The 24,267-nt window shown below is 43.1% G+C and overlaps 1 protein-coding gene across 1 annotated transcript; it reads right to left on the reverse strand.

Annotated features, from left to right (window-relative positions):
- Positions 1-4,349: 4,349 nt before the first annotated feature.
- On the reverse strand, positions 4,350-22,610 carry LOC127576069 (mesenteric estrogen-dependent adipogenesis protein-like). The gene is made up of 5 exons (XM_052026411.1): positions 22,210-22,610; positions 15,180-15,289; positions 11,621-11,733; positions 7,970-8,258; positions 4,350-6,028 (listed from the first exon to the last, which is right to left on the reverse strand). The coding sequence occupies exons 1-5, from the start codon at positions 22,446-22,448 to the stop codon at positions 5,880-5,882; spliced, it is 900 nt and encodes a 299-aa protein (XP_051882371.1). The 5' UTR covers positions 22,449-22,610; the 3' UTR covers positions 4,350-5,879.
- Positions 22,611-24,267: the final 1,657 nt, after the last annotated feature.

Here is a 24,267-nt window from a genome sequence, read left to right on the forward strand (position 1 = left end):
GATGGTATTGTGACTTCAGAGGAAGTGAAACATCGTTGGTATTGTACCACTTGGCAACAGTGGTGTTGAATCACTTTAAAAAAAAGCACTTTTCTAACTTTTATTCAAGTTGTTAAGCAAAAATATGCAGCAAACACATTTGGGCTATAACATAAGATTAAGAATTTCAATCAAAAAGGACCTGATAACTGAGTTCATGCTATTTTTATAGGGGGCTTGAGTGGAAGCATCAATGCTAGCCTGGACTGGCCGGACAGAATGGCCTGTTTCTGTCCTGCATATATAGCCAAAAGGCAGATAGCTCACCCCAAAATCAAAAGACAAAGTGAAGAAAGGAATGAGAAGGAATGGTGTTCCTAGCCAAATTGCAAGGTATGGGTAAACCAAAAAGTTAGGTGTTGCTTGCAGTAGCTTAGAAAAGGGACAAAGCTTGTAACAACTTCATCTCATGCATCAGGTCTTTTCTTCTATCAAGTGCCTAACTCGGAGGAACAAATATAAATTAGTTAACTAGTCCTCATGGTCTTCAGGAAAGGAAATGTATGTCTGCATTGCCTTCAGCACCTTCCCCACATAATCTTATTTGTTCTTGAGAGAATTTCATCTTTCCTTTGGCGGATCCATATACTAGGGCCTAATCTGGGCAGCATGGTAACATAGCAGTTAGCGTACTGCTGTTACAGTGCTAGTGACTCGGGTTCAATTCAAGCCACTGTCTGTAAGGAGTTTGTACATTCTCCCCGTGTCTGCGTAGGTTTCCTCCGAGTGCTCCAGGTTCCTCCCACATTCCAAAGATGTAAGGGTTAGGAAGTTATAGGCATGCTATGTTGGCGCCGGAAGTGTGTTGACACTTGTGGACTGTCCCCAGAACACTCTACGCAAAAGATACATTTCACTGTGTGTTTCGATGTACATGTGACTAATAAAGATATTTTGTCTTATCTTCAGAATCAAGGTCCCTTGTGGGATTTTTGTTTCTGTGATTGTTGCTCCATTGTCTGGGAGATCATCAGACGTTCAGTCAGGATTGTGATGATATTGGTTGTGGATTTTCCAGCTGTGGATTTTCATCTACCAAAGTGAGCAGGCTGTCATTTTCCACCCAATGGATTTAAAAGGCTAAGATAATTCAGCTTTTGCCATATTGCAATGTTAACTAATTAACTTATTCCTATGTAGAAATGGACTCCAAAAAGGATCGCAGCAGTGGATGTACCTGGGAACTTGTACATTTATCTGAAGTTGCGTTCCTGCAGGTGACAGATTCCAGTTGGACGCTCACACAACTGTGACATCAGGTACTTCCAGGTATAAGATTTGGGACAATGTTCTAGCACCCTAGAAAAATGCACATGTGCAGAAGGGCTCGAGCGTTATATCCCAGTATGTTTCCTGTGCACCCTCACACCTATTCATGCGCACCTGATTTAGACTCAGTAAGGAAAGAACTACACCCATGTACCCGACAGATATCATTTGACAGCTGCTCTCATTATGTCACCCGATCTTATGGCTTTGCATGCCTAGCAGGGACTGAGAACAGATACCTGGTTCAGCTAAATGCATGTACAGTATAGCTCTGATAATCCAGTATCTGAGTAAGTAGTTGAAAAATCCTGGTGGTTCAAAATCTGGCTCAGGTCTCCGACTTCCACGCTCCACTGAAACTTACTGGAGCTCTTGCTCCCACTGTCCTCTGAAACTCAATGGGGCCCTGGTTCCCACCTCCACTTGAACTCACCAGGGCCCTGTTCCCTGCAATTCCCTAAACCTCACCAGGTTCTATTTCCCACACTCCACTGAAACCTACACTGCTTCCCACATTCCCTTTAAACTCATCTGGACCCTATTTCCCATGCTCACTTTAAAGTCACAAGGGCCCCATTTCCTGTGCTCCCTTTAAACTCACTGAGGCCCCATTTCCTACGTATCTTTTAACTGGGTTCACTGGAAAAGTTATTACAATACTGTGTAACATTTAACAAATGAATTTAAAATGAGTTGGGGTATTAATAGGAATAATATCCAATAGTCTGGAAAATCTGCCAGCGCAGTATCACCAGAGTACCAAGTTTATCAGATTATTGGAATTTTGCTTTTTTCCCAAGTCTATCTACAGTTTGCTGATGGCTCTTAATGGAGCCTCCCGGACAGAAGAACAGGCCAATTAGGGCTGGTGTTGCAATATTACAGAGATTGAACTATCATTGTATACCAAACGCAATGGGACGATGAAACGATTTGATATATCGACTTTGGCTTGAATCATTATTTCTGTTTCCCTCTCCGTGGAAACTGCTGCATATCTCCATGAGTTTCTGCTTTTATTTCAGGTTTTCTGTATCTGCAGTACTTTATCTTTTCTCCCTACTTTGCTCAACGAAGTTTACTTTTTGACTTGATGCAGAGATCATCCCTGAGTCACTGGAGACTTGGTAGTTTTTATACATTACCTAACTCTCTTAGGCAAATACAGAAGGTTCACTTGTAAGGGGATTAATCGCTGAACTCAAACGTTATCTATAAATTCGCAGATGACACCACTGTTCCATGAGCACAACCCTCCCCGCCATTGAGGACATCTTCAAGAGGCGGTGCCACAAGAAGGCGGCATCCATCGAGGACACTCACCACCGGGACATGGCCTCTTCGCATTACTAGCATCAGGGAGGAGGTACAGGAGCTTGAAGACCCAGACTCAACCATTCAGGAACAGCTTCTTCCCCTCCACCATCAGATTTCTGAATGGTCCATGAACCCACGAACACTACCTCGTTATTCTTCTTTTGCACGATTTATTTATTTTTATAACTTACTGTAAGTTTTTACGGCTTTATGTCTTGCACAGTATGTCTGCCACAAAACAACAAATTTCACAACATATGTCGGTGATAATAAACCTGATTCTGATTCTGAATTAAAATGACTCTGGGTTACAATGCTGTCGTTAGAACGGGAGTCTGAGGCATGAATACAAAATGTTGAAAAGGAGTTCTTGCTTTTTATTATTCATTTCCCAGCCTTGTCATAAGGCCAACATCTACATTGCTAATTCTATTTTTTTAAAACACATCTTTAGAAACTCCTTTCATTTGTTTTTATATTTTTGGCTAGCTTTTTCATAGTCCAATTTTTCTGTCTCATTAACCTTTTAGTCATTCATTTCTGTTTTATTTATATTCTGTCTAATCTGCTGACCTGCCACCTATCTTTGTACAATTGTATGCTTTTTCTTTAAGCTTGTATGATCTTTAACTTTTTTTTCATTAAGCATAGATGATGGGTCCTTACTCTGGAATTTTTCCTTCCCTTTGGAAATATCTATTCTCAACTGACCATTCCTTAACCTCTAATTTGCCAGTTCACTTTATCTGATCTCCTTTCATGTCATTATATTTGCATTCATTTAAGTTTCAAATCCACGTCTCAAACCCATTCTCATCTCCCTCAAACTGACTGTAAAATTTAAATATGTACTGATCACCGCCATCTAGAAGCACCTTTGCAATGTCATTATTTAATCTTATCACAGTGCATACAGAGGAACATCCCTTTAAAGGGACGTCGCTTTAGAACTGAGATGAGGAGGAATTTCCTCAGCCAGAAGGTGATGAATCTATGGAATTTGTTGCCACAGAGGGCTGTGGAAGCCATGTCATTGGGTGTATTTAGGGCAGAGATTAATGGGGGGGGGGGGTTAAGGATTATGGGGAGAAGACGGGAGAACAGGGTTGAGAAGAAAAAAAATCAGCCATGATTGAATGGCAGAGCAGACTCGATGGGCCGAGTGGCCTAATTCTGTTCCTATATCTTATAGTCACATCACCAAGTCCAGTATGGCCTTCTCTCTGCTTGGCTTCAGAAGTGTTGTTACAAGAAACTATCCCAAAATAGTATGAACTACTCATCTGGGGTACCTTTGCCTGTTTGATTTTTGTTTTTTCCAGCATATATTTTAAAATCCTCCATGATTATCACTGTAACTTTCTGACAAGCTCCCATCATTTCTTCCTTTATTCTCTGTCCACCATGTGGTTCCTATTAGGGGCATGTATACATTTTGCCTTTATTATTTCTGATCTTTGCCCAAGCTGCTTTCATATCCTGCTTTCCTTAAATCCCTCTCTATTGCACTGTCAAGATTAACAATGCCATTCCTCCACCTTTTCTCCGAGCTTCCTGTCCTTCCTCAATGTCATGAACCTATCTATAGCATTCCTACACCTGTGTGAAAGCCCAGACTGATCTAAGAATCCACCTCTGTATATATTGCTACACTATAAGATTAGATATCACGGTTTTACTTGAGAACGAGTGATGAACAATGGATCCAGGAAAGCTTTGTTCAATCAATTTATTGGAATTCTCTGAAGAAATAACATGTGCCATGGATAAAGGGTACCAGTACAATCCAGAAATCATTTCATAATTTTTGCACCAAAAACTATTGCAGAAAACTAAAAATCATGCTGTGGGAGATATTTGCATGGGTATAAGATTGGCTGGCTAACTTTTCTGGGTGGCAAGATGCAATGAGTGGTGAGCCACTGGGACTGGGACCCCAACCTTTTACAATTTACATAAATAATTTTGCCCTGAAGGTACAGTTGCTATATTTGCTGATGAAACAAAGATGAGTCACAAAGTAAACAGTTAAAAGAAGGTAAAGAGGCTATAAAGGGATATGGATAGTTTAAGTGGGCAGACAAAGATTTGGCAAATGAAGCATATTGCAGGAAAATGACAAAATATCCATTTTGGCAGCAAAAAATAAAAACAGAAGCATATTAATTCAATGATGAGAGATTGCAGGAGCTCTGAGATGCAAAGGGATCTGGTGTCCTGGTGCATGATTCACAAAAGGCTGGTATGCAGATATAGCAAGTAATTAGGAAAGATGAGGGAATGTTGTTGTTTATTGCTAGAGGAATGGAATATAAAGGAAGGAGATTATGCTTCAGTTATTTTGGGCATTGATGAGATCACAATATTATCTCCCATTTAAGTAAGGACATTAATGCCGTGGGAGCAGTTTGGAGAATGTTTACTAGACAAATATAAAAAATAGATGGACACGCTAGGTTTGGATCTACCAGAGCTTAGTAGCGACAGGGAACTTTATTGAAACATAACATCCTAAGGGGGTTATAACAAGGTGGATGTGGAGAGGATGCTTCTTCCAATGGGAGAAACTAGAACTAGGGGTCACTATTTAAAAATAATGGGTCACCCATCTAAGCCAGATGGAGGTGATTTTTTTCCTCCCTCGAAAGGTTTTGAGTCTTCCAGAAAGAGCTGTGAAAGCAGAGTCTTTGATCAGTTTTAAGACAGAGGTAAACAGATCCTTGAAAGTTAGGGTTGAAAGGTTTCTGCAGGTAGACCAGAATGCAGAGCTGAAGTTAAAATCAGATCAACTCTGACCTTATTGAATGGTAGATCAGGATCAAGGAGCCAAGCAGCCAAGGGGTCTACCCCTGCCTCTAACTCATATGTTTGTACTATTGCCAATGTAGCACAGCTGAAAGTTTACCTCAATAGAAATCACGGATCAAATGTAAATGTCCTTCCAACTGTGTGTGGCAATCACACATGGTTATTTCAGATTTCCAGCATCTGCACTCTTCCCCCTCATTTTCATTTGTGACAACCTCTTGGTTAGTGAAAGCTAAGCCACCATTGCCTGCTCTAGAATTAATAGTTTTATACAGTCCTCAAACTTTTGCCAATAAAACGGTTGCAGGAGACATCACAAGAACAAACCAGCTTAGTCCAAATAATAGGCAGATTGAAAAGAAGTACACAGTCCACTTATCCAAGGTAATGAATCAGGGACATGGACATTCTCTTTCAGTTGAAAGGCTTGCAATTTTCTTGGGCATTCATTCTATATATTTGGGCAAGTGTTGTGTAAACTGAAGGAGGTACGATTTCTCATTCACTGCAGGCAACTGCGACGAAGATGTTTCCTTTACAGATGAATGCTTTGCATATGGTTGAGTTGAACTGAACACTTTATCCTCTAAAGTGCCTGTTTTAAAAAGATAATATGATTAATTTTTGGATGCTTCGTAAAATATTTGAAGGGAGGAAAAGCTGAATTGAATTAAACAGATTGAAAAAATTTCAGTATTAATTCACAGTATTATAATTCATCCCAACTTACTCTCTGCAGTTAGTGGCTTGCTAGGTCATTGCAGGGGGGCAGTCAAAATACAAGTGCATGTTGGTCTGTGGTCACACATACATCTAAATGGGTAATGATGGCAGATTTCCCTCCTTGAAGGAACCAGGTGGGTTTTAACAACAAACAGGTAGCTTCATGTTCACCTTGACAGATACAAAATTTTCTTTTTAATTCCAGAAAAAACTCTCCAGCTGCCATGGTGGGACTCAAAGTCCTGTCTCCTGAATTGTTTAATCCAGGGACTTTTGATTACTACCCAGGGACATACCGGGGGTAAACAGTAACTCACATGGCCACAGCAGGGTGGGTTTTAATTTGGAGAGTGGCATGAGTATCATTAAAGTGAATCATGGGAGCTGGCTTCTGAAATATTTCCTCCATTACAAACTGAATGCTTGTAATTAAATTACAAAAGAGAACATTGTTATATTAGTCCACTATAATATAATGGCTACCATTAATAAAATATACCAGCAGGTCATCTAATATGAAGTTTATTTTAATGGGGCATGGCCTTAAATTCTGATCAATGCCAAATGCTGTTAGCTTGTAATGAGGATAGAAAGATGGATAGACAGATAGTTGAATTTATATATAATTTAACAGCATTGTCCAATAAGCTCCTGGGAGGACTTTCAATTTGGTATTAATAAAATACTAAGTCATTAATTTCTTCCTTCTGTACAATGCTTTGCAACAGTAGATATTAAATTTCAGCTGCAGCTGTGTATTCATTTTAATATTTTATCTGATCCATTGTGTAGATTCGTATCTGCCTCCTTAGATTCAACTGTCCCTCTGTTTACCTTGGGTTCATTTGCAAATTTGACCAGCTTACTTTAACACCTATCTAACAGCAGTGTAACAGTATATAAGCAATCAAAGGATCATAAAGTAAATGAATTGATCAGGAAATGTGATGCTGAAAGGGAATGTGAACCATATAGCACTAATTTCTACTCATGTGGGCTCGTAATTGTCTCCTTGTTGGGATACAACAGAATTTGTATAGGAGAAAGAGCCATGAAAGTGGCAAATGTAGGGGAAGGAACAGTCAAATGAGAATGGGCCATTGGTGAACATTAGTGAGCCTACAGTGAAGACCAAAAAGTAATAGGGAGGACCTTCCTCTACCCTGGGTTTGCCAATAGTCTGCACCCTGAACCATGGCACAAAGTCTTCTGCAGGGTGGCTGGCACCCAGCAGATTAGCTTTGCACTGGCCACCACAAGTCTATTCAAAATGAAATCAGAGTTTAAAATACAGACATAAACCTATGTAGTTAAATGAAACCACAAGCTTTACTTACTTTTCTCCCGGCAGCTGATCTCTCCAATAGACTTCTGCGGGTTTGCTGTACTTGTGCCACGTTAACCTGGCATGGGTTCAGCCAGCAGACTTCCCAGCCAGAGAGGTGGGAAACCTGCATAAGTTTGCATTGCCCCATGGCCTCCAGCTGGGCAGTGCAGGTGTCCCACTGCCCAGTCCCCTACAGCCCCTGATCTAGGAATGGCCACTGGAATATCTTTTGCAGATCTCAGCACAAAATGTGCCCTATGTTTATGTTGGGACGAGATTCGGACCATGAGACTTGCCAAAATCAGGAGTTAACACAGGTGCACAGAGGCACAGTTGGAAACAGAGGAGCCAAAGCACATCTGGGAAAAGGAGCCAGAGACAAAATAAAAGATGTACTTTCAGGGAGGGTCAAACACCATGTGGAGACAATAACTGAAGCAAATTTCAATGCCAATTAAACCATTGTTACTCTGAACTAGTACATACCTGCTTGAAATGAAGAAACCATACCAGGACTCTGCACAGACCCAATCTTAATTTCAACAATGGGCTCACTCATCTTGTCCAACAACTTCTTCACTTTGCTTTTCTCATCTTCAGTTTTACAAGACAGATCCAAGATTTTTCCATTCAGTTCCTTTGTCTTTGTAGTACACCCATGGAAAACATCAGATGAACTACACTTATATTCGCATGTGAATTCCAAACCGAGATTGTGTGTTATATGTACATCCTTCAAACTGAAGTACGACTGGACTGCTTTTTGCAAGGTGAACTAACAAGAGGGGGGCAAAAGACAGTTAGTAATTCATTTACTCTACAGTAGGATATTAATAAAGATTTAAATAACAGTCAGTGTTTAAGGGGATGTGTGAAGAGTCCAGTCATCCAAAATTCTGCACAATATTCTATCAAATAAAATTAAATTAAACTAAACTAAACCAACAGTTTTACCTTAAATACAAATCTCATTAAAGTACTGGGATATTTTTGCATATGCTCTTATCCATAAAAGTCTGTGTCAAAATACCTACACCTTGTAATACAAAAAGAGCAATTGTAAAACAAAACTTTCTATTTTCCCCTTTTTATGCTGTAGAAATACACAAACCAGACTTAAAATGAAGTCCTCCTTGATAGTAGAAAATTTACCAAATCCCAAGGAAGCCTACAAATTAGACAAATACTCCTAAAAGCACCATGTCACAGATCAGTCAATGGTCGTAATTGTGTTGTTGTACTCTTTTACCTCTGGTGATAAGCAATTGTAGATAGAGGAGATTGCTAGAACCATCGTGTTGGATAGGTTTTTGGTCATCCTTCCTGATGCAATACTTCTGATATATGCTAAATCAAATTATGCTACATTTCATTTCACTAACCAGATTGAGCTGTGTCACAAATCCTTCAGAACGGCAATCACTGATGGAATCAGCTAGTTCCTCTATTTAATTGGAAGTCTAACTATATGAATGAAGATTGGGTGACCATTTTGTAGAACCCCTTTGTTCAGTCCACAAGGGTGACCCCAATCTTTCAGTTACCTGTCACTAATTCTCCCTCCCACTCTGACCTTTGGCCTGGGCCTCCTACATTGCCGTGGGAAAACCCAAGGTAAGCTCAAGGAACGGCAGATATGAGAGACCGCAGATGCTGGAATCTGGAGCAATAAACAATCTGCCGGAGGAACTCAGTGGGTCGAGCAGCATCTGTGGAGGGAAAGGAACTGTTGGTATTGGTATTGGTTTATTTTTCACCGAGGTACAGTGAAAAGCTTGTCTTACAAACCGATCGTACGGGTCAATTCATTACACAGTGCAGTTACATTGAGTCAGTACAGAGTGCATGAAACTCTGCATCAGGACTGAGAGTGGAGAGGGGGAGATAGCTGGTATAGGAGGGAGTGAGTGGCGAGACTGGAGCATGAGATGCTGAGTGGACTGAGGGGGAGTGACGGATGATAGGCAGGTTGTCGGATGGGGGGAGGGAAAGGTGGAGTTGGGAGAGAGGCAGGTGGATGATACATGGAGGCAAAAAAAAGGAAGCAGATGCAGCAAGTCTGGGGGAGGCAAGGGTGAAGGTGCAGCCAGCTGCTGGAGGGCAATAAGAAGGAACACAAAGGACCACCAGCACTGGAATCTGATAAGAAATGGAGGTGATAATGGGAGCCATTAGGAGAGAGGTGAACGGCAGATGGAACGAGAACCAGATGGGAGCGGGGTGGGGGGCAGTGAAGCCAAGGGGTGAACTGTGTTTGTAGTGGGTGGATGAAACTAGGAGAGATGGGGGGGAGAAAAGCACGCTGGAGGGGACCTAACCATTGTTCACGCCACTGGGTTGTAGAGTACTCAGGCAGAATATGAGGTGTCGTTCCTATAGTTTGGCAATGGAGAAGGCCGAGGATGGTCAGGTCAGTGTGGGAATGGGAAGGGGAATTGAAATGGAACACAACTGGGAGCTCGGGATGGCCATTGAGGACAGAGTGTAGGTGCTCTGCAAACCAGTCGCCCAGTCTGCGCTTGGTCTCACCGATGTATAGGAGACCACACTGGGAGCACCAAATGCAGTAGACAAGGCTGAAGGAATGGCACCTTGTCTTTTGTTTGTGTATATTGCAGCCATCAGAACCCATTGAATTTAACAATTTCAGCTACCCCGACTTTTCTCTCCCCTCATTCTAAGTTGCAGCACTATCCGTGTTCTGATTTATTTCATTTCTCTTTGACCTTAATTGCCAGTTTCTAAAGTACTTGCTACCTTTGCAATCTGGTCTGTACTCTATCACAGATATTCTTTGTTTTCTCTTCACCCTCCCCCCTCCGCAAAAAACATTCTTGACTTCTCACTTCTCAAATTCCGGTGTATGGTCCTTGACCTGAAACATCAACTCTGCTTCTTTCCCTCTGACGCTGCCTGAGCTGCTGAGAATTTACATTGTTTTCTGTTTTGGTAGCTGAAAGCAGAGTTAGGTCTTTCATTTACTGGCTACCTTATCTCAATAGTCTGGTAATGAATCACCAGCAATGAGATGCTTTGTAAAATAATGAAACAAAGAAATTCTACATAAAAATGTTAGGTTGTATTTTTTTGGTGTGGCACAAAAATATTAAACAATTTATTCTGCTATTGATTCTTACACAAAATTAGTCATAGAATCAAAGACATACAACCTAGAAATGGGCCCCTCTGTACTAACCATCAAACACCCATTTGCACTATTTCCATTTTTTTTCCTCACATTCCCATCAGCTCCCCCCAGATTCTACCACTTATCTACATGATAAGAGCAATTTACAGTGGCCAATAATCTACCAGCCAGTGCATCTTTGGGATGTGGGAGGAAACCAGAGCACTTGAAGGAAACCTGTGCGCTCACTGTGGGAATGTGCAAACTCCACACAGGCAGGATTGAATCCAAGTTCCTTGACCTTGGGGCTTAGTTACAGAGGTGGGTGGCCAAGTCGAGTGGCATCAGACAGCGTGCAGTGCATGTTTTCACATTACTCATTTAATAATCTTTTGCATGGAGGATGCACATTGCTCTTGTAGAAGCAGCTGATTCAAGAGAGGCAAGGCATCCTCTACACATGTTAAAGGTCAGGCTGACAGGGCCCATGGCATTGGCCCAGTCAGCCTGCATGGGCCTACATGTAGATAGATCCCTTTTAGGGATTTTGTATTGTTCCCTTCCTCCCAGTCACTCATTTCTCTCTGAAAACATCCTTTGATCCATCTCACTGTGGGACCCCAGGCTCATGGCAGCCTCAATGACAACACCCACCAGACTACTGTGGTGTTACATCTCCCATCCAATTAAATCCGGTGCCAACCTCACCCACCAAGGCAATCACGACACACTTTCCCTCACCGGTGTCACAACCCAACCCTCAAAGTCTCAAAACTCACCTTGTGTTTGTCCACAACACACTGGGCCATGCACACACCATCCACCCACCAATGTACTTCCAATTTAACAGTAATTTGTTGTCCACAATATTTACACACAATGAAAGTAACTGTTGTATAATTGTGCAGAATTGACAGTATCTTATGACAAAATCCTGAATACAAGTCAGGATGGGTTTAAGTATTTAGAATTGCCATCAAACCATTAACCTCTGTGCTAGTCAAAATTACCTGGAGGACACATTTTGTGCCCACTTCTGATGCCTTGATGTCCTTCATACTATTTTCAATCTCCTGTCTCATTCTGGGATGGCGAGTGTTCACAATGACAGCATAAACTAGGTCTACAGGAATATAAACCAGGCATGTAGTAAATGCTCATGTTAGGACATTATGTCCTTAGCTGATGCAATTCTGTTGTACAAAGTTTGGCAAGTTGATAAATTCTGTTAACTTCATAATGATTATGGTAAAGATAACATGTATTATTTTGTACTTCATAGCACTTTTGAAGTTGACATCAATTCCTAAAGAAATAAAAAAATGTGAAAAACGCAGATGTTGGAAACTTGAAATAAAAACAGAAAGTGGTAGAAACACTCAGCAGATCAGGCAACATCTGTGGAAAGTGAATAGGCCAAAGACCATTCATCAGAACTGGGAAAGAAAAACTAAAGTAGGTAGCTTTAAATTGCAGAAGTGGTGGGAGGAATGAATAGTACAAAGGGAATATCTGTGATTGGGTGATGCCAGGATTGCCGTGGGGATGGGTCCTGCAGTGAAATGGGTCACTAGGAGCAGTTAGAGGATGATTACTCTTAGTCTGCATTATGTGTTGTTAACAGCAGGGCTGTGGAACAGGCCCAGCAGGTTAGGCTGCACCAATGGTGAGGGAAAAACTGAGCCAATTCCACAGATGGATGACTTACAGCAGACACAAGAGACTGCAGATGCTGGAAATCTGGAGCAACACACACAAAATGCTGAAGGAACTCAGCTGGTCAGGCAGCATCTGTGGAGGGAAATGAACAGTCGACGTTTCGGGTCAAGGCCCTTCATCAGGACTGAAAAGAAAGAGGGCAGAAGCCCCCTACACTACTCCTTATACACTCATGACTGCGTGGCCAGATTCTGCTCTAACGCCATCTACAAGTTTGCAGATGATACCAACATAGTGGGCCGTATCTCAAATAACAATGAGTCATAGTACAGGAAGGAGATAGGGAGCTTAGTGACATGGAGTCATGACAACAACCTTTCCCTCAATGTCAGCAAAACAAAAGAGCTGGTCATTGACTTCAGGAAGGGGGGCAGTGCAGATACACCTGTCTACATCAATGGCACTGAGGTTGAGAGGACTGAGAGCTTCAAGTTCCGAGGAGTGAACATAGCAATAGCCTGTCCTGGTCCAACCACAGCCAAGAAAGCTTACCAACAGCTCTACTTCCTCAGGAAGCTAAAGAAATTTGACATGTCCCCTTTGACACTCACCAACTTTTATCGCTGCACGATGGAAAGTAGCCTATCTGGATGCATCATGGCTTGGTATGGCAACTGCTCTGCCCAGGATCGTAAGAAACTGCAGAGGGTTGTGGACACAGCTCAGCACATCACAGAAACCAGCCTCCCCTCCATGGACTCTGTCTATATTTCTCGCTGCCTCAGTAAAGCAATCAAAGACCTCCACCCACCCCAGACATTCTCTCTTCTTCCCTCTCCCATCAGGCAGAAGATACAAAAGCCTGAAAGCACCTACCACCAGGCTCAAGGACAGCTTCTATTCCACTGTTATAAGACTATTGAACTGTTCCCCAGTACAATAAGCTGGACTCTTGACCTCACGATCTATCTTGTTATGACTTTGCACCTTGTTGTCTCCCTGCACTGCACTTTCTCTGTGGCTGTTACACTTTGTTCTGCATTCTGTATTATTTTACCTTATGCTACCTCAATGCACTGTGTAATGAATTGATCTGTATGAACGGTACGCAAGACAAGTTTTTCACTGTACCTCGGTACAAGTGACAATAATAAACCAATTCCAATTCCAATGAAAGGGTGGAGGGAGGGGGAGGAGCATGAGCTGGTGGACGATAGGTGAATACAGGTGAGGGGGGAAGATAGGTGGGTGGGGGTGGGGGGAGTGGCAATGATGTGAGAAACTGGGAGATGATGGGTGGTAGAGGCAAAGGGCTGAAGAAGATGGAATCTGATAGGAGAGGACAGTAGACCATGGAATAAAGGGAAGGAGGTGGGGAAACAGAGGGAGGAAGGTGATGGGGGAAACATAGGGGTAGGAACAGAGGGCAGGGGTTACTGGAAGGTAAAGTCGATGTTGATGCTGACAGGTTGGACACTACCAAGACAGAACAGATGGAACTGTGACTTAGAGCAGAAATGGCCAGTTCTGATGCAGATAGAATGAATCCCTGCAAGCTGCAACACACACAGATGGAAGATGAGGTGTTGTCCTTCAAGCTCGCGTTTGGCTTCATTGTTACAGTGTAGAAGACAACAGACGAAAGGTCAGAGTGGGAGTGGAGAATTAAAGTGGCAAGTGACAGGGAGTCTGTCACTTCTGGGGAATAAACAACAGGTACTCCTCGAAGAAGTGTCCCAATCTGAGTCCTGATGAAGGGTCTCAGCCTGAAACATCATCTGTTCATTTCCCTCCATAGTGCTGCTTGACCCGCCAAGTTCCTCCAGCATTTTGTGTGTGTTGCTCCAGATTTCCAGCATCTGCAGTCTCTCTTGCGTATCCCAATCTGTGTTTGGTTTCTCAACTGTCAGGAAACCACATTGCAAACACCTAATGTATTACAGTGAACTGGAAGAATTGCAAGTGAATTGTTGCTTCATCAGAAAAGACTGTTGGGTCTCTGGATGGTGGGAAGGGAAGAGGTGAAAGGACAGGTGTTGCATCTTCTGCGGTTGCTAAGGAATCTGCCATAAGAAGGGGAGTGGTGGGTTGGGACAGAAGAGCAGATCAGGGAGTTGTGAAGGGTAGAGCCATTTGACATGCTGAAAGGAGAGAGCAGAGGAATATCTATATGGTTGATCTTCTGGTGGAATCTTATTGGAGCTAGCAGATACTGTGAAGGATGATCTGAAGATAGTGGGAGGAAGCAGAGAACCAGAGGAATTCTGCCTTAGCTCTCTCCAGGAGGAGATGGGCAATAGCAGAGGTGTGAGAAATGGTCACAATGTGGTCAAGGGCTCTGTCCACCATGGTAGCCAAGGCTCAGAAAGAATGAAGACATTTCAGGAAGGATGGAAGGCATGTCAGAATAACAGAATGGAAAGTCTTATCACTGCAACAAATAAGACAGAGATGGAGGAAGTAGGAGAATGGAAAGAAGTTACCCTGCACAATACACAGAAACGAAGCCCTCTATTTGAAGCTGGCAATGAGAGAGTTGGCAGATTTTAACTCCCTGGCCTCACCACATCATCCTGGATTCCCATCTATAACTGGTAGGCCAAGAGAATTCAGCTGAACTAATAATAGTTGGCAGTGTGGGCCACTGTACTTAAATCAAACCTTAATCTGATCACGTGTATCCACAATGCAGCACCTCAGCGCTTTGATCAACTACAGGTTTATTGGAGAATGAGGTAATTTGCTAGCTATTGTAACCAGTTTGAAATGAAAACCACTGCACTGATAGTCCTTTGCATTTTCTTTCCTCCATTCAAAAGCCCCAACGTAGAAGAAAATGTTAATTGTAGTACAAGAGCAGCAATAACTATGGTAAAAATCAATGTAAAACATAACTGTGATGAAACATACCTTTTGAAGAACTTTCGGTGGCCTTAACAGTGGTGAAAAAGACCATCAGTTTACTTAATATCATTTTCTGAAAATCTTTGTGTTCCTTATGAGTAGTCAGCGTAACTTTACTGGAAGAGAAAAGAATCAGAATTTGGTGAAGTGCAGACATTTTTCAATGTACATTTCTCAATGTAATAGACCTTGTTTCTGTGCATTTCTGGCCATTTCATTGACAGTAGAGCTGAGCCCTCAATGGTCTAGGCTCTGCTCACATGAATTACAGTTTATACTAAACCATATTCTCCTCTCTCCACCTCTGGGATTCTTTTAAAAAAGCTAAACTTTCTTGGCCATCCAGGTCTTTCCCATCATGGCTCAATAGCTGTTCCCAAATTATTTCTGAATTGGCACGAGATTTTGTTTTAAATGTTAAAAGCTCCTCATACAGGTAATTTCTTGCATATAATGTGCAACTGCTATTTTGTTGCTCCACTGTCAAACCTAACAGAAATGTGTGGGCACAGATATGAGAGAATGAATGGTTGCCTTAGTGTAACGCTATTACAGCACCAGTGATCTGGGTTCAATTCCCGCCACTGTCTGTAAGGAGTTTGTACGTTCTCCCCGTGTCTGCGTGGGTTTCCTCTGGGTGCTCCGGTTTCCTCCCACATTCAAAAGACATACAGGTTAGGAAGTTGTGGGCATGCTATGTTGGCACTGGAAGCATGGCGACACTTGCGGGCTGCCTCCAGAACACTATGCAAAAGATGCATTTTACTGTGTGGTTTGATGTACATGTGACTAATAAAGATATCTTATCTTAATCTTACCTTATCTTCTATGATTCTATGCAGAGATCAGTGGGGAGCCTAATTCTGGAGCATTGAATGCCCATTTTTCTCAAAAATCTGTCCTTTAATTCCTCCAATCAGGCTTCTGCCCTTGCCAGAGTGCCAAAACTTCCCATGGCAAGGTCACAAATGGTATCCAACCTGACTCCTTACTTTTCTCAGCCTGACTGCAGACATAGATAAGGATGGTACTAGTTGCAACTATGATAATCAATCAGTAAACTGTGACAGCTTCTCTCCCCTCTCCTGCGCTGGTATTCCTGGTGTCCCCAGGAATCAATCCCGCTCTTACTTCTCATCTGACTGCTGCACCTCCGGCATGTCACATGAAAACATGGTGTAAGTTTGCACGGGTACACCAGCTCTATCTCACCATTAGATCTCCACTCTAATTTGCCAGGTTACTTGTTCTGGATGGAAAGAAGTTTCTTTCAATTGAATATTGGAAGCAACAAATCTTCGGTGACTACTACAAGCTCTCTCTTTCTAGTCAAACCACTCCCAGAAAATGTGCAAGACCAACCCAGATGGCCAACAATCTGTGACATTGACCGATGTAAGAAACAGTAATAGTAGGGGATTTTAACTTTCCACATACTGACTGGGACTCCCACACTGTAAAAGGGCTGGATGGCTTGGAATTTGTCAGATGTGTTCAGGAAAGTTTTCTAAGTCAATATACAGAGGTACCAATGAGAGAGAATGCAATACTTGATCTCCTATTAGGGAACCAGACAGGTCAGGTGACAGAAGTATGTGTAGGTGCCAGTGACCATAATGTCATTAGTTTCAAGTTAATTATGGATAAGGACAGGTCTGGTCCTCGAGTTGAGGTTCTAAATTGGAGAAAGGCTAATTTTGTGGAAATGAGAAAGGATCTAGGAAGAGTGAATTGGGAGCACATCCTTGCCAGAAAACACTGTTTTCTGGCAAGGCTGTGCTCAGTAAGTGGAAGGCCTTCAAAGGAGAAATTTTGAGAGTGCAGAGTTTGCATGTTCCTGCCAGGATTAAAGGCAAAGTTAACAAGCATAGGGAACCTTGGTTTTCCAGGGATATTGGCGATCTGGTTAAGAAAAAGGGAGAGGTGTATAGCAGGTATAGGCAACTAGGATCAAATGAGGTACTTGAAGAGTACAGAAAAAGTAAGAAAATACTAAAGAAGGAAATCAGGAAGGCAAAAAGAAGACATGAGGTTGCTTTGGCAGATAATGTGAAGGTAAACCCGAAGTGTTTCTACAAGTATATAAGGATAGTAAGGATTGGAAAATTGGACCCCTAGAAGATCAGAGTGGTCGTCTATGTATGGAGCCTCAGGAGATGGGAGAGATCTTGTACAGTTTTTTTGCATCAGTATTTACTCAGGAAACTGGCATAGTGGATATGGAAGGAAGGGAAACAAGCAATAGTGTCATGGAACATATAGAGATTAAAGAGGAGGTGCTTGCAGTCTTACAGCAAATAAAGGTAGATAAATCCCCTGGGCCTGATAAGATATTTCCTCGGACATTGAGAGAGACTGGTGTAGAAATTGCAGCGGCCCTGGCAGATATATTTAAAATGTCCTTAGCCATGGGTGCAGTGCCGGAGGACTGGAGGGTAGCTCATGTTGTTCCGTTGTTTAAAAAAGGATCTAAAAGTAAACCTGGTAATTACAGGCCAGTGAGTCTGACATCAGTAGTGGGTAAATTATTGGAAGGTGTTCTGAGAGATCGGATATACAAGTATTTGGACAACCAAGGGCTGATTAAGGATAGTCAGTATGGCTTTGTGCATGGTAGATTGTGTTTAACAAATCTTATAGAGTTTTTCGAGGAGGTTACCAAGAAAGTAGATGAAGGAAAGGCTGTGAATGTTGTCTACGTGGACTTTAGTAAGGCCTTTGACAAGGTCCCATATGGGAGGTTAGTTCAGAAGGTTCAGACACTAGGTATCCATGGAAAGGTTGTAAACTGGATTCGAAATTGGCTGTGTGGGAGAAGACAGAGTGGTAGTGGATGATTGTTTCTCAGACTGGAAGCCTGTGACTGGTTGTGTGCCTCAGGGATCTGTGCTGCGGCCATTGTTGTTTGTTGTCTATATCAATGATCTAGATGATAATGTGGTAAATTGGATCAGAAAGTTTGCTGATGACACTAAGATTGGAGGCGTAGTGGACAGTGAGGAAGGCTTTCAAAGCTTACAGAGGGATCTGAACCAAATGGAAGAATGGGCCAGAAAATGGCAGATGGAATTTAATGCAGACAAGTGTGAGGTGTTGCATTTTGGAAGGACAAATCAAGGTAGGACATACACAGTAAATGGTAGGGCACTGAAGAGTGCAGAGGAACAAAGGGATCTGGGAGTTCAGATACATAATTCCTTGAAAGTGACGTCACAGGTAGATAGTGTTGTAAAGAAGGCTTTTGGCATCCTGGCATTCATAAATCCAAGTATTGAGTATAGGAGTTGGGATGTCATGGTGAGGTTGTATAAGACATTGGTGAGGCCAAATTTGGAGTATTGTGTGCAGTTCTGGTCACCTAACTACAGGAAGGATATTTGTAAGATTGGAAGAGTGCAGAGGAGATTTACTAGAATGTTGCCGGGTCTTCAAGAGTTGAGTTACAGGGAAAAATTGAACAGGTTAGGACTTAATTCCTTGGAGCGCAGAAGAATGAGGGGAGATTTGATAGAGGTTTACAAAATTATAAGGGGTATAGACAGAGTAAATGCGAGTAGGCTCTTTCCACCTAGATTAGGAGAGATAAGTACGAGAGGACATGGCTTTAGGGTGAAAGGGGAAAGGTTTAGGGGGAACATTAGGGGGAATTTCTTCACTCAAAGAGTGGTGGGAGTATGGAACGGGCTGCCATCTGATGTAGTAAATGCGAACTCACTTTTGAGTTTTGAGAATAAATTGGATAGATACATGGATGGGAGAGGTCTGGAGGGTTATGGACTGGGTGCAGGTAAATGGGACTAGTGGAATAACGTTTCAGCACAGACTAGAAGGGCCGAATGGCCTGTTTTCTGTGCTGTAGTGTTCTATGGTTCTATAGTTCTATGACATTTATGACCTGGGATGAGCTGCCAACCATTATTTAACAGTCACAAAGGCCTCTTCTCTATAACCATGCCCAACTCTATTGCTTCTACTTCAATGCATTTCTGCCTACCCTGTCCTATCAAAGAAAAAACTTAAGGTCATTCAAAAATCCATAAAACTCCATGTTCTTAGTTGCACAAAATGCCATTTGCATATCACCCCACCCCACCCCTTGGTCACAGATGTACATTGCCACCTAGGTATGCAACACGTTAATTATATAATCCTTATTATGCTTCAGATTCCTTCACGATCCTGATGCTCTTGGTCTTTGTAATCTCCTTCAACTATTACACATTCCAGGATATCTGCCTAACCCTCTATTCTCCTCTAATTCTGGCCTCTTGAGTTTCTGAATTTTAAAATCCCCTTTGCCTACCTACTCTAATGTCTCCAGTCTGGTATCAAATTTTGTTTGGTAAGCTTCCATGGGGTGCTTGGGATATTTTACTATGATAAAGATGGTATAATATTGTGGTTAAAACTCTGGTGATGCTAATAACCAGTACAATAGTGTATCTTGCAGCTACTCTTAAATGAATCAGTGTTCAATCAGCCCAGCCAATAACAAGAGAAACAAAATCTAGATGAAAAACACTATGATGCTGGAGGAACTCAGCAGGCCAGGCAGCATCCATGGAGAAAAGCAGGCAGTCAACATTTTGAGTCAGGACCCTTCTTCAGGACTGAAGATAGGAAAGGGGAAGCCCAATATATAGAAGGGAATAGCAGAGCAGTGATAGGAGGGCAAATGAGGGAAGGCAGGGTGGGCACTAGGTGGTGATAGGTAGATGTAGGTAAGACATAGTGATAGGCAGGGGAGGAGGGGAGAGCAGATCCACTGGGGGTGGGTCAAAGGTAAGGAGAGAAATAAAAGGGGGTAAAAAAAGAGAGATAGGCTAGGAAAGGGAAGGAAAGAAGAGGCGTGGTTGGGGGTGGGGGTGGGGATTACTTAAAGTGGGAGAATTCAACGTTCATGCCGTTAGGCTGCAAGGTTCCAAGACAGAAAATGAGGTGCTGTTCCTCCAGTTTGCGCTTGGACTTCTCCTGGCAGTGGAGGTGTCGTGGTTCCGAGTACTGGCCTCGATCCGGCTCCATTGATGATGCCTTGTTGGGCAGCACATGGATTCCCTGCATGACTAATTGCATAATGACACACACCTGAGCCCCATCAGGGGTCTAGCATAAGTACCCGGGTTTCTCTCGCACTAATTGCCAGAGTATTGGTCAACCTTTGGGTATACTTTGTCTCCTGGCTGCTTAGAGTTGTCAGCTCCAGAGCAGTCCTGGTTTCGCTGCTCCTCTTAGGATATCCAGTTTTTGTGTTGGGACTCTACCTCAGATCCCTCAGGCAAGATTCCTTCCAGTTGCTGCCTGTGGTTGGTTCTGAGAAAGCATCCTGACTCCAGTCTTGTACCAGTGTGCTGCATTTGGGTTCTCTGCAAGCTTGCTCTTTGCTCAACATTGTGACAGGAGGAGGCTGAGGACTGACATATCAGTGATAGTGTGGGAGGAGGAGATGCAGATCATGGTTATGGATGGAGTGCAGGCATTCTGCAAAATGGTCACCTAGTCTGTGTTTGGTCTTGCCAATGTAGAGGAGGCCACACTTGGAGCACTGAATGCAGTAGATGATATTAAGGGAGGTGCAGGTGAATCTCTGTCTCACCTGAAAGGACTGTTTGGGTGCCTGGATTGAGGTATTGGAGGTGGTGTAGGGACAGGTATTGCACCTATGGTGAGGGCAGTGGAAAGTTCCTGGGGTGGGAGTGGGAAGGGTAGGGAGGAGGAGTGAACTAGGGAGTTGTGGAGAGACCAGTCCCTGTGAAAGGCAGAAAGGGGTGGGGAGGGGAAGATGTGCTTGGTGGTGGGGTCCCATTGGAGGTGGTGGAGAATGATGTGTTGGATACATAGGCTGGTGGGATGAAATGTGAAGACAAGGTGGACCCTATCTCTGAGTCTGGGATGGGTGAGAGCAGAGGTGTGGGAAGTGGCAGAGATACAGGTGCGAGCTCTCTCGACCATGGTTTGGGGGGTGAGGGGGGAGAACCTGGTTAGAAAAGAAGTTGGACATCTCAGATGCCCTGGAGTGGAAAGCCTCATCATGGGGGCAGATGTGGTGGAGGCAGAGAAATTGAGAAAAAGGTATAGTGTCCTTGCAAGAGATGGGGTGGGAGGAGCAGTAATTTATGTAGCTGTGGGTTTGTAGAAGATGTCAGTGGATCTTCTTTTCTTCCCTTTCCTAGCCTTTTTCTACCCCCTTATTTCCCTCCTTACCTTTGACCCATCCCCTGGTGGATCTGCTTTCCCCTCCTCCTCCTGCCCATCACTATCTCTTACCTGCATCTACCTATCACCACCTTGTGCCCACCCTGCCTCCCCTCTTTTGTCCACCTATCACTGCTCTGCTCTCCCTTCCGATATATTGGCCTTTTCCTATCTTCAGTTCTGACCCGACATGTTGACCATCTGCTTTTCTCCACGGATGCTGCCTGGCCTGCTGAGTTCCTCCAGCATCATGTTTTTCAGCCAATAACAATCTCATCTCAGAATCAGAAACCAGTAGACTAAGAATCAGAGCTCCAGCTTCAATGTTATAATGATGTTGTTAGCAGTTAATCAATACAGGTAAAACTAAATTTAAAAAAGGTCCAAATATTAAAAGGCACCAAAGTAAAGCAAGAGGAGCAAGTTCTCATTCAAAACTGTGTATAATACCACTGACTGCAGTGAGCATTATTCTGTGGTGGTCAGAACGCAGGTGAGAGATGGAAACTTTATTTCTTTCATATTTGGATTTCTTTTCCAAACACGACCACAACTCGTGTGAATATTTTTACGTTTCTAAAATAACGTGGCACTGCATGAATGAAACGAAATACACTGAAGCTAGAAGCCTTTCCAGAACAAAAGTGGTTTAGCTAACCATGATTATTCAAGAAGCAGGAATTCAAACACCATCGATCACTCGCGAAAAATCAAATTTACTGACTGAAGCCTGAAATTAATTCAGACTCTCAAACGCCCCTTCGTACGTTCAGGTTTGGTGCCAATATTCCCAGCCGGGAGACCAGAGTCCTGCGGAGCAGTTGCGCCGGCTGTGGGCTCTCACCTGTGGATGCAGTTGACCAGGTTATACTGCTGCCCGTCCACTCGGACTTGTCCATCGGCGATCACGTTGTATCCGATTCCCGGTTCCTTGCGCACTTCAATGGTTGTCCCCACCAAGTGGAATTGCGATTTCTGCAAGCTGAGCAGCAGTTCGACGGGCAGAATGGCGATCTCACAGTTAATGGCAGAGGGGGAAACTGGAGAGCTCGTCACCGAGGATCCAGGGCAATCCACAGACATGGCAGCAGGCAGAACAGAAACACGTGTAGACTGGGAGCTACAGGTCAATGAAACGCCAGATGAAGCAGATAGCGTTGTTTTATCCCTAAATGCAATCCAAAGCAGCTTTATTATTCTCCAATCGTAATAAAGACGATGGACGCAAATGAGTCAACACTCCAAATTAAACATTGACTCGCCCAAGAACAGCCCATGCCAGTGGAACCAGACCGAGCGGTTTAAACCTGACACACACACATACAGGCAGCGTTAAGAACTATCCCTTTTTTCCCAGGTGGCTATATTTACATGTGGGAAGGGCAGGACTACATATTTTTTCCTTTTCCAGGCTGCAGATGGAATAATGTGCACAGGTCTAGAATCCCTCTTTCAGGAAGGATAAACCCGTGACAGATAAAGTTATAAAATAAGATTTCTTTATTAGTCACATGTACATCGAAACACACAGTGAAATGCATTTTTCACGTAGAGCGTTCTGGGGTCAGCCCACAAGTGTTGCCATGTTTCTGGCATCAATGTAGCATGCCCACAACTTCCTAACCTGTATGTCTTTTGGAATGTGGGAGGAAACCAGAGCACCTGGAGGAAACCCACGCAGACATGGGGAGAATGTACAAACTCCTTACAGACAGCGGCAGGAATTGAACTGGGTCACTGGCGCTGTAATAGCATTACACTTACCGTTACACTACCATATTGCTTAAAGGGGTGGAGGGAGGCAGCAATGCACAATGAGGAGAGGTTAAACAAGCAATCTAAACTCTCTCTGGAATTTGGAAGAATGAAAGTTGATCACATGGAAACTTACACATTGTCACAGACCTTGACAGGGATGATGTTTCCCTTGGGTGGGAGTCTGGAACCAGGGGTTACAGTCTTGATGCAAGGTGACGACCATTCAAGGCTGAGCCTAGAATAAATGTCTTCAGTCAAAGGTTCGTCAACATTTGGAATTCCCTACACAAGACAGCTGTGGGGACTCAGTCACCCAGTGTATCCAGAACAGTCACTCAAGGGAAATCAAAGCTGCATGGTTAGTTTAGGAAAGTGATGCTGAGGTAAATTGGTAAATTGGTTTATTATTGTCACATGTACCGAGGTACAGTGAAAAACTCTGTTTTGCATGCCATCCATACAGATCATTTCATCACATCAGTACATTGAGGTAGGACAAGGGAAAAGCAATAACAGAATGCAGAACCAGTTACAGTGAAAGTACAGTGCAGGCAGACAATAAGGTGCAAAGCCACGACAAGGTAGATTGTGAGGTCAAGAGTCCATCTTATCCTATTAGGGGACCATTCAAAAATCTTATAACAGCAGGATAGAAGCTGTCCTTGAGCCTGGTGGTACATGCTTTCAGGCTTTTGTATCTTCTGCCTGATGGGAAGGTGGAGAAGAGAGAATGTTCGTGGTGGGTGGGGTCTTTGATTATGCTGGCTGCTTTACCGAGGTAGCGGGAAGTGTAGACAGAATCTATGGAGGGGAGGCTAGTTTCTGTGATGTGCTGGGCTGTGTCCACAACTCCCTGTACTTTCTTGTGGTCTTGGGCAGAGCAGTTGCCATTCTAAGCTGTGATGCATCGGGATAGGATGCTTTCTACGATGCATCTATAAATGTTGGTGAGTGACAAAGGGGACATGCCGAATTTCTTTAGCTTCCTGAGGAAGTAGAGGCACTGGTGCAATTTCTTGACAGACTATGATCTTTTTGAATAGTGGAGTAGATGCAGGAGGTCAAATAGCCCATTCTTACTTTTATTTCTTATAGATTGTGCATTGTCTGTGGGAGAAATGGACACTGAAAGATTAGCATCATT

Source organism: Pristis pectinata, chromosome 11 (genome assembly GCF_009764475.1).
Source record: "Pristis pectinata isolate sPriPec2 chromosome 11, sPriPec2.1.pri, whole genome shotgun sequence".
In the NCBI taxonomy this organism is placed as follows: Eukaryota; Metazoa; Chordata; class Chondrichthyes; order Rhinopristiformes; family Pristidae; genus Pristis; species Pristis pectinata.